At 42.2% G+C, this 12,553-nt stretch overlaps 1 protein-coding gene across 1 annotated transcript in view; it reads right to left on the bottom strand.

Moving 5' to 3' along the window:
* LOC144103423 (venom metalloproteinase antarease TserMP_A-like) overlaps positions 1–6,838 on the bottom strand; it is an 81,049-nt gene extending 74,211 nt beyond the window's left edge. Inside the window, exon 1 of the mRNA XM_077636144.1 lies at positions 6,767–6,838. Coding sequence (XP_077492270.1) covers positions 6,767–6,830 — 64 coding nt within the window. The 5' untranslated portion in view covers positions 6,831–6,838. The remainder of the gene's footprint in view (positions 1–6,766) is intronic.
* Between the last annotated feature and the right edge of the window lie 5,715 nt (positions 6,839–12,553).

The following is a 12,553-nucleotide window of genomic DNA, read 5'->3' as shown; positions in this document are numbered from 1 at the left end:
CTTGAGGGATTACCGTATGCAAATAAAGAGGTGTTATTGGAAGAAATAATATTAGTTGGCATAATGATACACAAACGGATGTACGGCATCTCTTCAGAAACTTTGCATTCTTTTGCATGAGTTGCATCCTGCGCCTGCTAGTTCAAACTTCTTAGCATACAGACTCATGGTCCGAATAAATCTAGAATATACATAGACTGCCTGAGACCCGTGCATTTAACTTGAAATCGTGGCGTTCGAAATATTCCGGGGAAAATCTGTTCGGCGCGGTGGCTCATTGGTTATGGCGCTCGGCTGCTGTACCTCAAGACGCGGGTTCTAGAGGCCAGTGTACTGTGCGATGTCATTGCACGTTATGCAACCTAATTTCTCGAAATGTCCGGAGCCCTTCACTTCCCTGCAGATGTCTCATTATGCGAATGGTATTTTTAGATTTTTCGATGGCGTTTGATCGTATACCTCACGAACGACTAATACTGAGTGTCTGTAATCGCGAACTAGGTAATCGAACAGCACAATAGCTTCAAGAGTCCCTAACAAATCGTTTTCAGGTGGTTAAATTAAATATATATATATATATATATATATATATATATATATATATATATATATCCAGCCCAACCCTCCTCATGTCGGGTGTCCCTCTAGGTTCAGTCTTGGGTCTGTTTTTATTTTTAGTATATACAAATGATATAACCTTAAATATTAATTCAACGGTCCACCTTTTTGCTGACGACTGTGTTATTTTCAATAACAAGTTCACAAATTGTCAATCAGATCATGATAAGCTATCATAATGGTTTTGGAGATGACAGATTCAAAATATTAAAGGCAAAATTCAGTACTTGATGCTTACTTTGGTTTCAAAGTCTCGTCAAAATGCCTTTATAATAAAAGATAGCATAGTAGACACGTTAAATGAGTCAAATACCTCGGCGTCTTTGAATTATAATTGAACAAGGACTGAGAACATAGAACACATTACATCTAAAACACAAAAGCAACTTTGCTTTCTAAATTGACGCTTATATCTGGCCAACAGGGACACCGGGCTTGAAGCGCACCATTTCTTTGTGCGTCCTTGACTACATTACGCATCAGTCAATTGGTATCCCTACTGAGTCACCCTATTCGACCTACTTGAGGCCGTTCTTAATAAAGCAGCTAGATTCGTCCTGTCTTCCTACTCGCGATTCCAAACTATTTTAATTCTGAAAGGAACGCTCAACATGCCGTCACACGTAATGGACCGAAAATTTGCTGGATTGTCTTTGACAGCAACAAATCATTTTCCCGGTCGCATATACCACCACCTCAAGCTTCATAGCGCAGCGATCATGCCTACAAAGCCCTATCGTTGCCCTGATGAAAAAGTGCAAAAGCTCACGTTTAGACTCATCAATAAAATAGTGGAATGAATTACCCTCCAGGATTGCCATGATAACACAGTCTTTGTTAATTCATTCAGTTTTACTAGCATATAGGAATCCCAGCTCCTCCAGCTACATAACTGTTTTGTTATACGACGCATCCACAGTCGCTGCTCTTTATCTTTATTTTTGTTTGTTTACTGTTAATTGTAAAGAATATTTCTTTGTACTCTTCAGTTGTACTTGAATGACGCATTAAAAACCTGCAGTGTTTATTTTAGGGCGTGTAGGAAAGGTTCTTGTTCTGCTTTATGTTCCCTGCTATGTAATGCTTCCAGAGGGCCATTAGGATGTTTCAGTAAATAGATAAATAAATAAATAGCCTAAGTCTCTTTGTGTAATTAAACCTCCAAATCAAGAAATTGTCTAGCAGAGTCGCTAACACCGCACAGCACTAGAGTCAATGTTTAAAATTATCGTTTTCCCGAACGCGCAGTAACTGTATGGAATGACCTCTCTACTAAAATGTAAACAGTATTGATTCCAGTAACGTGATTGCTTATCAATAGTTGCGTCGGTTCTTGTTTTAATCGTTATGTGTTATTAATTACTTCAATTTTATGAGGCATAGCTTGCTGTTCTCTATTATGTACTCCTCCTGCGTGGACCCATTTTGGGTCTGCAGCCGTAAATGAATTAATATAATTTAGAAGAGGCTTACAGCTCTTTATTATAGTTTAACATAATTTGCGCTTTTCTCTAGGTTTCCGCATGGCCCACATAGTGGGGCTTTGCGTATAGAGGGTTACCTGTTTTTAATTTAAATATCTGCCCAGTGTCGGTAAACAGCTATTTACTGAGTCACATGCTGAGCATATCTTTTGTATTGCTCTTGTGGCTTTCGTTGTTTCCTTTTTCTTACCCGCGGCATGTCCAATTCCTCTGAACACCTTCTGGTGTCATTACCGTACACACTATTAGGGCTACTGCACAGCTCCGTTCAGAACCAGTCGGTTATTCTTAACATTGCGCAAAACTAGACGATATATTTCTTATTTTCATTTAAATTTAAAGTTTATGGATTATAAAATACCTATAACTTATTTCGGATTATATAATCATGCAATATATTCCTGTCCTTCAGACAGGAGTTTTTAGGGGCGTGAATATTTGCCTTCAGCTCGTGGTTAGTTTTGAGCGCGCTAGCAATTTTCTTGTCACCTGTCAGGCGAGAGCTCCATTACACGTCAGAGGCTGCTAGGGAAGAGCAACCTGAGTCGCAACCCAACCCGTACAACTCAACTCCCACCGATGCCAGCAGCTGCCATAGAAGGGCAGTGGCGCATCGCTTGACCGCTTCCCCAATGCGCCTGGAGCAGTAGGAAGACTCCCAGGGATATATGAATGTAGAAAATAATAAATTCCGCATATATAGATGTTAACCATTTGTCGCTATCCGAACAACTGACGTTCGTGAACAGTGCACCACAACACTGGAGCCGAAATGAAAAACGAACTGCTAAGCAGAACTAATACGCATTTGGCCTAAATACGCAAATCGACCATGATCTCTTTTGTGCTTTCGAGAGCGCTTCCGATTCCTTTTATTTCTTTTTAAAATTATTAGTAACTTGCACTTTTTTGGGGTTCAGTATTTTGTCTTCACAGGTATCACTGTATATTTTATAATCACAAATGCAGTGTGACAAATAACCTACCGTTGTAAAGACTACTCAAATGGCGATTATCGGCAGCTACAGCTCTGGAATTGAACATCATGAGCTTTCACCAGATTTCAGAAAAGGGTACTTCACGCCTTCGCATGTTCTGAAGACCTATAGATTATGAAGACGAATGATTTTTTTTAGTATTGTCAGGAGAGGCCGCAATCATCAAAAGAGTGCCGACAAATAACTTTTTCGTGCGACACAAAGAAACTATAGAATATCGGTTATCGACATTTTAGAGGATTCGGCAATGTTATTAGTCTCTACACTTACTCCATGGACATCTGTGTCGGTTTGCATCTTTATGTAAGCAAAACAACATCTGGCGTCTATATGTGACCAGTAGAAAAAAGTAATTTTTGTTAAAAGAATACGTTAAAACATAAGTATTTGTTAAATGTATAAGAGCTTTCTTAAAAGAATATTTATGGGCATCTTTCTTGTAGCTTTCCACCCTTATTTCTTGAAGTCTATATCACTGGAGACATTACCCTCGGATGGTAACTGCATCAACACAATGTGAAATTGGTTCCTAACTTTTTTAGCTCCTATGCTTTGCAAAATACGGCGCAAAGTCATGGCGAAGATGAGATGCTAATATCGGGCTTTTCTCGATGGTGATGGATAGCCATGTCTAGCCCATGAGGAAAAACGAAGCCAACAGCAAGACATTGCAGCGGCTAATATACTACGAATCTCACTCAAAATCAGGAGACGATGGCTATCTTCACATAGTGGAATTTAATTTCCGGGAGCCGATTCATATACCTCGAATCATGGCGCAAAGCAGGCACATCGCAATCGAAGCGAGAGGCGTAGCACAGTTGCAAAGACGCACATGCACCTGACCCCGCACAACATACTCAGAGTAGTTGCTCACTGATCTTTCTATCACATAGCTCTTCTTGCAGGAATAAGCAGTGAACATGTGGCCCTTGAACTCCTGCCCAGTCTTTCAAACCCCGCGGCGACGTGGAAGCTGTACCGAAGCCATTCTCAGAACACAAATGCCCACAGAGACGCCCATTTGCGAGAGAGTGCGTGGGCGCCATCCGCCAATGTCGTTAGCGCAACTTCTGTCCCTCCCTACTCTTTCTCCTGTCTTCAGGCATTGTACGTTACACCCACATTGACACTAAAACAACTAATTCTTTTGTCACTGAAACAGAGTAGCATCTAGAAGCCGCTACTTTGCGAGGAGCGCAGTGCTCGCTTGCCCGCTAGAAAATAAGCTGTAGATAGTAGTGTCCAGCACGAAGAACCGGGGAAGGCAGAGGCGCCGTCAAGTGCAGGAGTATAGAGACCCGGGCAGACATGCAAAGAGTAGCTCAACTACTTGTACGCAGAAAAATAAAAAGGCAAGGGTTATTTTTATTTGAAGCTAGCGCCATATGTGACGCGCCCTATAAAGTTCTACGCCTCTCATGCTCTTCAGTTAATCTTTTCACCCCTCGCGACTAGCTGCAGTACCGAATTTATCTTCAGGCATGCTTCAAACATTTGGTACGAAACATTTTGCCACGTTCTCAAGCGAAGATTTAAAGTAGGCGAGTAAAACAAGCATGGTCAACAGAGAAACGATGTTTAGAGCAAAGACATATTTGATGGGAATATTTAACAAGCAGAAATCAATGCAGTCAGAACAGGGCTCCTGACGAAAATTTGGACAGGGAATATTAGACAACGCGCTTCTGTCTATTTTTTTTAAATTATGCCTGCATGCTAACATACATCATACAATGGAGGAGCGAATCTAAGTCACAGTAAAGAACTCACAGAAGTGCTACCACTCTGAAGTTCGAGATCCAGCAACCATTTATGAAACCGGTACATCGCCATATGTTACGTTAAATAATTATAGAGCGACATGCTTGTATATGCATAGAGTTGTAGTGCACAATATTTCTGAGAAAATTGAATCTATTGATTTCTAACACTCCCCACAATCACCCTCTCAAACGCAACCACTTTCCGAGTTGCTCCATAAACTTGCGCATTTCTACGCATTCCCCACGCGCTTCTGATTCGACACTAACCATATTCCCATTGCTTCCAGTGGTAGTCACCCTCCGATTCCGCATTGCGCCGAACTTGCCGTACACTGCTTCCTAGCTAAACACCCCTCGGTTGGTTTGACACCCTTGTCACGCATTAGAACACTGTTACCGAACACTCTTGCAGCACGGCAATCCCATTTCCATGGCAGCCGCTGTTTCTCCTTGCCGCGCTAAGATTAGATAAATGTGCGGTCATTGCTCCCAAGAAGCAATATTCAGTATGTTCTGCCTATTAAGAATTACAGTGGAAAAAAAAATTAATGTGTGCACCTCTAGTGCAGGGTTTCTAGGATTATAGTGCTTCTGATACATAAACCAGGAAATGCGTGTTTAAGAGCTGTCGGTCCAAAAAAAAAGACGCCATAAAAAGTTATAGTAACACCAGAAGTACAACATACTAAGTGGTTAAATAATTTTTCTTTTCATTTCTCAAGTTTTTTGCATTCGAAAAGCTTTTTACTTGTTTGGGCGCCACTACAGACGACCATTGCTGTGTGCTGTAAAGGCTTGATCAATTCTTGCACGAACCAAGAACCTACTGCAGCGGAAACACAACTCCACTACATGTGTCCTTTCGCTTTGTTTGTTTCCCCTTGACACCAAATGAAAATTTTGTAGAGTTCCAACTGTAGGTCAAGAAGCACCATTAGTTTGTTCGCGTTACTTCCACGACATTTTCTCGGTCCGTGATTGATCGTCTTCTGAAGGATGAGAAAACCGGCGGCGAAGCGTTTAGGGGCTAAGAATATCATCAACGTGCGGCTAGGGCAGCGTATTTACACTCGAATCCACTCTTAAGAAAACGCCTATAAAATGGAACTGAAGTGTTGACTCTGCATGAAAAAGATTTTCGCGCATATGGGTATTCATTGCTGCGCTTAGACAGCGCACTAAAACAACTAAATCTGCTCCACGCCCTTAACTCTAAATTCATGTCGGTCTAAACCTCTGTTGTATGAAATGTACAAAAGAATACTAAATGAGCAATGTGTCAGTGACTATGCATTGAATCAGTCAGCGGATGTTTATTTCTACAAGCTAGATGCTTTTTCCTAGGCTATTGCGCAATGTGTAAAAGGTTGGCGGTTAAAATAAACAAATAATTACCCGTAAATAGGTGTTATGTAGACTTTCTACGATTAAGCATAAAACTATGAAATGCGGTTTCTCAATCAAGAATTTAACACGCGGGAAATACGATTGCTTTCTTCAATACATTGTCCTTCCGTTGTATATTATTTTCAAATTTCATAGCTATATTTCTGCCAAATAGTACAGCTTGCAACTTTTTCACATATTTTTAATAACAAAAATTTAGAGAAGCAATTTTCCATGGATCCACAGATTTCAGTACAAAAAATTTTGACAAATAATAGGTGCAACTTACGGCACAAAATACATCACATGTATGAATAACAGGGTCAATCATTCAGTGAGTGATCACTGGTTTTTACAGTAGTTTGCTGTAGTTGATGTTCATGAGTTTTGTATCAAACTGGTAATGACAAAACTGCGAGCAGTGTTTCGGTTTAAAGTAGAGGAGCCCTCTCTCGTGTATCTCAGAGGAAAGCTAGTAATAGTGAAAAGGAGTTGAGCTGATAGTTGTACCCACCAAATGCAGAATGAACACAAGCGAGGGCTGTCCAGCAGGCTAGCAAATTTAAATTACACAGCATTGTTGTTGGAGAGTACGTGTGATCTATTCACCGCGACGAATTAGTCCTTCCTGTGTGTAAATATAAGAACTGGCTCTGTATTTATTGCTACACCCATCGGGAATGTGGCTTGACATTATATACACCTCTTCATCTATGTTGACCTTTTGCTGGCGTGGTATATTCCGCTAAAAGAGAAGAGAACATTTTTTGTATTTTGGAAAGAATTCAAAACACCTTCTATAGCCTTATCATCTATGGACGCGGACTGAAGTACTGTCTTCCTGTAAATGTCTCCATTGCAAACAATGACAGTCAATCCTGATGAACTTAAAATGTTTTTTCATTTTTATGAACGCCTGCACGATATCGGATATCCCATGCGATCCGTACTTCACCGCAAATGTAATTTATTTTTCGCACGCCAATCGCCCTTTCCTCATCTATATTGTTATTCAACAGCATATGAAAAGTGCAAATGACAGAGCGCTGTCAGAAAAAAAATTAGATTTAGTTTGACAAAAACAGCACATGCTAAACTCAGACTATAACTTGTTTCTTAATTTATGAAAAATGTGTCTACGCGAGAGTCCGGCTCTTGAGAATAATGTTTTTTTCAACATCTCAGCAAGATAGATATAAAGGTATTGGGGTTCTTTATTGCGCAATGCTAGAGTAATTTTGTCAGGCGGTATCAAGGCCTCCAAACACATAATGCACACAAAGCGAGGCAACAAATATATTGTTTGAGCTTAAGAATAAAAAATAAATTAGTAGAGCTCAGCGGACCGGTTAAACACTTTAGGAACCTAAATCTGGTTGTAATTAGTGGCGTTCCCGACTGGCAGGGTCGGTCTGGCACGCACTTGCAACATGGACGGCATCGCCAGCAGTAGCACTGACGTTTTGTAGCGAAAGATACATTGGCCACGAAATCTCAGTTTCACGGTACTCGCATTATCACCATTGTCGCACCTCACCACGTGACCAGCCACGTCACTGGTCACGTGACCGACCGCGTGAAAAACCGCGTGACAACTAGCAAGACAACCAGACTAACCTGGACTTCCAATCAAGATTAACCAGCGCTAACCACGCTATGCCTTAGGTTTTGCTACGTATATCCGTGCATAGCCGAGCAAAGGTGCTCCCAAGTTTTTATTCAAGCGGCGATCCAACCTGTGACACAAAGAGGCATTTAACTTATTTTCTGTTTCGCGCACTTTGAGCTACTTGGCTTAGACTCCCTGTTTCGAACTCGTTCTGCTCTGCCACATGTTTTGCATGCTCAGCTACGATATCAACAGGATTTCAATTTCGCGTCGGAATGCCGAATATCTGCATCCCCTGGCATGGCGAACCGGCAGATGTACCACGGAGCACACTTTTCGCGAAGAATGGTCGCGGCCTCCTCTACTTCGCACCACTTAAAGGCGGCATAGATCGCCACAACTGACTATTTGCGTAATTAACTAGCCTTATGTGGCTGCTATTACGTGATGCGCTCCACCGCCATGAGCAAAATTCCGCCGCTTCAGCTCATTTGACCACCGCGCTAGCCTCTCTCTCTCTCCCATGCGTCCGCGGTGAGCGAGCCGCCGTAGCCTCGGCAAACCTTTTCATTCATGTTGACCTCTTGCTGGAGTGGTATATTCCGCTAAAAGAGAATAGTGCGTTCTTTTTATTTTGGAAATAATTGCAAAAGAACCTGCTACAGACTCATCATCTGTATACGCGGAGAGAAATAGTCTTCTTGTAAATGTTTGCATTGCTCGACAGGGCACCATTTTTTCTCTTCTTTCACACTGAGGAGGAGGAGGAAAAAAACTTTATCAGACCGAAAGGTTTTTAGGGCACATAGAGACCTGGACCCACACACGACGCCAATGCACGCAGAAGTTAATGAGTCCATGATGATCCATGAAGTCGGCGGCCCGGTTTGTTGCGATCTTCTACGTGTCCGGGTCCGCGGAGCGCATCAGGGCCTTCAAATTCTCCCAGCTGCTAGGTGCTCCAGGCCCCGCGGGGGAGGATCCGCCGGGCATTGGAAGGGGATGTGGGTGAGGGTGGCATGTGGGTGGGTGCAGAGAGAGCAAGTGGGGATGTAAACTGTCATACGGATCAGGGATAAGATGTAGGGGGTGGTAGGGTACGGGTCTGAAGGCGTCTCTAGAGGAGCTGGTGGTAGTTATCAATGGAGGGGGTGGGGGGGAGGGGGAGGGGGCAGAGCTGACGCTCAGCCCTGTAGGCTTGCGTTAGCTCACTTAAGGTGTGCATTCGACATATATGCCTACCGCCACGCACGGTTTTTTTTCTTCCCTTTCCTGCCTATCTTTCTCGCTGGGCCAGCCGCGACTAAGCCGCTTTTCCTCTCCATTTCGAATTCGTGCTCTGCTCGGCCAGTGGTATAGCAACTGGTGGCGCTGCTTTCCGAGTAAAGAGTGCCGCCGTCCTGATCTTTCGCCACTAGATTCGGAATTTCCCAGCGCAGCAATCTCATTCGTCGTTTCTGAATATCTGACTTTGCAGCATTATTATTATCAGGAATGAACTTGTCCATAATTAACACGGCCATCTTCGCAGATAATGTGAACGGAATCCCAGAACAAACGGGAAACAATAATTTTTGCAACTTGTTGAATCAACATGTTGCGCATGAATGCGTGTACGAAGGAAAAATCTCAGAGGCTTTAGAGGGTTAGAAACCCGACGTGGTTTAGAGTGGATGGTGGATTTGCGTGTCCCTTGTGGGCTGGGATACAGGGGCTCTGGTCACTGGGGTCACGAAGCTAAAGTTAGCGTCGTCTCTTTCGCAGACGCGGTTGTTACGACGCGCGTCTCTCCTTTATTTGTCTTTCTTATCGCATGCCTTTCAACTCTCCTCTGTTCGCAGTTGGTAGCAACTGTAGCTTATGTTGTGCCAGTGGACACGCCCCTGCTATTTTCGTTTCATTCTTCTTTCAATTTCAACAGCAGCAAACGCTATGACGACAGAAATCCCTGCAAATTGTGTTGTGTACTCTGTTGTGTTACACTGTGCTGCCGAATTCTGGGCACTGCGGCCATATGTATTGCTAGCCTGGCGGCACGAGCAAAGTGAAAAAAAGTGAACGTGTTGCCCCTCAAATGGCTTAAAGAAAGCAAATACAGCTTGTTTTTTCAACTATAGCTAATCAATGCAATTTGTGCGGCAGAGTAGACGTTATCATTAATGTTCCTCCAGTACGGAGCTGCGGTTCCTACTGAGGGGGCGGACGCTCTGCGTGGGTGGTGTGATCCAGCCCACCTATCTTTATGTGACACGCAGTACTCCCGCTTCGTTCTCCTTATTCAATTCAGCATCATAGTGGACATGCCTCCTATCCTTTTGTCCTGTCTTCTCACGTCTTTCATTTCATTTCTCTAGTCTGCCTGCTGTCCCTTTACTTCCACTGCCCTAGCTCAGGTGCTTTCCGTAGCGATGGCAGATGCCGGGGCTAGCAAAATCTTTTCCTTCCATTACATGAATATTTTAAATAAACCGCTACTACTAGTCGGCACGCTGTTCCGCTGTTGACTCTGGCACTCCTACCAGCCGTTGCCGCCAACACTGTCTTCGTATAACGTGCCGCACTTTCCGTCTCTTCTGAAAGCTGAAAAAGGCATTTTTCTCTCTCTACTTTCCCACCTACCAACCGAGGCTTCAGAAACACGGACTGGGCGCACAGATTTTTCCGTCCCGGGAGTTCTACTCCTAATGTATTAAAAAAAGAAAGGACCGGAAGTATGGCGAAGTCTATCAAGTAAGCTGCATACTTAATGCTCAAAACATAAGGAAAGCGCCTGTTTAGTGAAAAATGTTACTTTGGTTTTCTACCAGCTTTTTTTGCGTGCTCTGCCAAAGGTGCCTAACCGGCTAGAAGAGGGGTTTATAGTTGGGATTTTCACAATTCTTGCAGGGCACACAAAGGGAAGCAGTCTATATAATCTCCATTTTGACATTACTACTGCGTTTGATACGCCAAGCTCATCGCGAAATCAATCACTGATCAAGTACACCTGAGTTGAAACAAATATTAGGGGAGTAATTACTCATTAGCTTCCACCCAAGCGCCGCCACACGGCTGCAATGAAAAGCTGTATATATTCCACAGAAACTTCATAGCTAAAGAAAAATCTGTCCTGGTAAACTAATAAAATGGAAATAGCTGGAAACTCATAAAATTTGAAATGCGTGGACTTTTTCTGCACATGACGCAATAAACATAGTCTAGATCAAACGATGGCATGTAACAATTCTCAAGTATTTATATTATTCATGAAAGCAAGGCAGGGAAGTGAAGAACAGGTATCGTATGGAAAACAAGGTCGACTAGAAAAGTGGTCCTTTATGGGAAATTGGTGTAAACCATTTTTGCAATGATTTTGGGGGGTTGCACGCTTAAAGAAATACACCTGCAGTTTTTTGCGTATGTGAACTTTTTCATGCAAAAAAGTAATGCAAAGTGAAAGGGTAAACTTTAAAGATTCATGGGAGGCAACTTAAAACAGTGTGGTAGACGGCGTGGCGACTAGGGAACACCGCAATGAGTTCGCCAAGACTGATAATGCGAAGCCAACATCTCGCTGGAGTTTTGCTTTTTGCAGTATACTGTCAATCCTCTCCCCAGTATTCGCACATCCCTCACAAAAGCTGATGGGTTATTTTTGGACATTTTTGAGAAATTTCACTAGAACATTGTGCTAACGCTCCAGTGGAGACACTGTGGCCGTTTTAAAATTTTCAAAAAGTTAGCCCATTTTTTGCCATTAGAACTCCGTTCATTCTGGTCGAGTTAATATTTTGTTATTTTATCATTAATAGTTCTTTATCAACGCGTGCTATCTTACACACATATTATTGATATACTGTAAGGTTACTGTCATCCTGCCTAAGCATTGAAAAGCTGTTAAATTTTTAGTTTATTTCTACCAATTCAAGGACTTGAACATTAAAACACCAATTCTGACTTGTGGTTTCAAATAAATAACTTGATGCAAACGACGTTTATGCTGAAAAACATTATCTTAATATTTCCTTCAAGATATACTTGTATCTCTTCGCAGCGGTTCCTTATTAAGGAGGCAAACAGTCACCGAAACCAAGAGAAACGTAAAAGAATATTTTTTTATTTTTAGGTCCTGATAAAAGTTTATTACTGCTATTGTTCTATCCTGTAAAATATACATGCAAAAAATTCTAACAATTTCATGACTGCAAAATGCATCCACCAAATGAACACATAGGGAATGTGTTAACTAATACTGGAATGAGAATGCAAGGCGAAATGGCGGGATATATTTTTCAGAGTAAATATGGTCTTCATCAAATTGCTTGTCAGAAAGACATTAGGCAGCATCCGCGTTTTCATATTTATGTCCTTATATTGCTGAAAATAAAACAGAGATACTAGATATGACTGCAATGCTAGTAAAAAAACTGGCTTCAGGGAAACAAAATTTTACTCGTACGCTCGGACGCGCTATAGCTCTTACTGCGCAGTAGCTCTGTTGAACGCCTCATAAGCGCGGTGTCGGAACTTCTGTCTTTCTTATTCAGTGGAAGTCATCACAACGCACTGCGTAAACCTAATGTCAACGTGTAACGAAACCTGTTGGTAGGAAAAGTCAGAATAACAGCCGAGCAGCAAGTGTCTGATATTTTCATAAACAGGGGTTGTATATTGCAATATCGTTAACCTTTAAAAATGCTTCACCAAATATGA

Source organism: Amblyomma americanum, chromosome 9 (assembly GCF_052857255.1).
Source record: "Amblyomma americanum isolate KBUSLIRL-KWMA chromosome 9, ASM5285725v1, whole genome shotgun sequence".
NCBI classification, from domain to species: Eukaryota; Metazoa; Arthropoda; class Arachnida; order Ixodida; family Ixodidae; genus Amblyomma; species Amblyomma americanum.
This window is presented reverse-complemented; position numbering and strand designations above follow the sequence as displayed.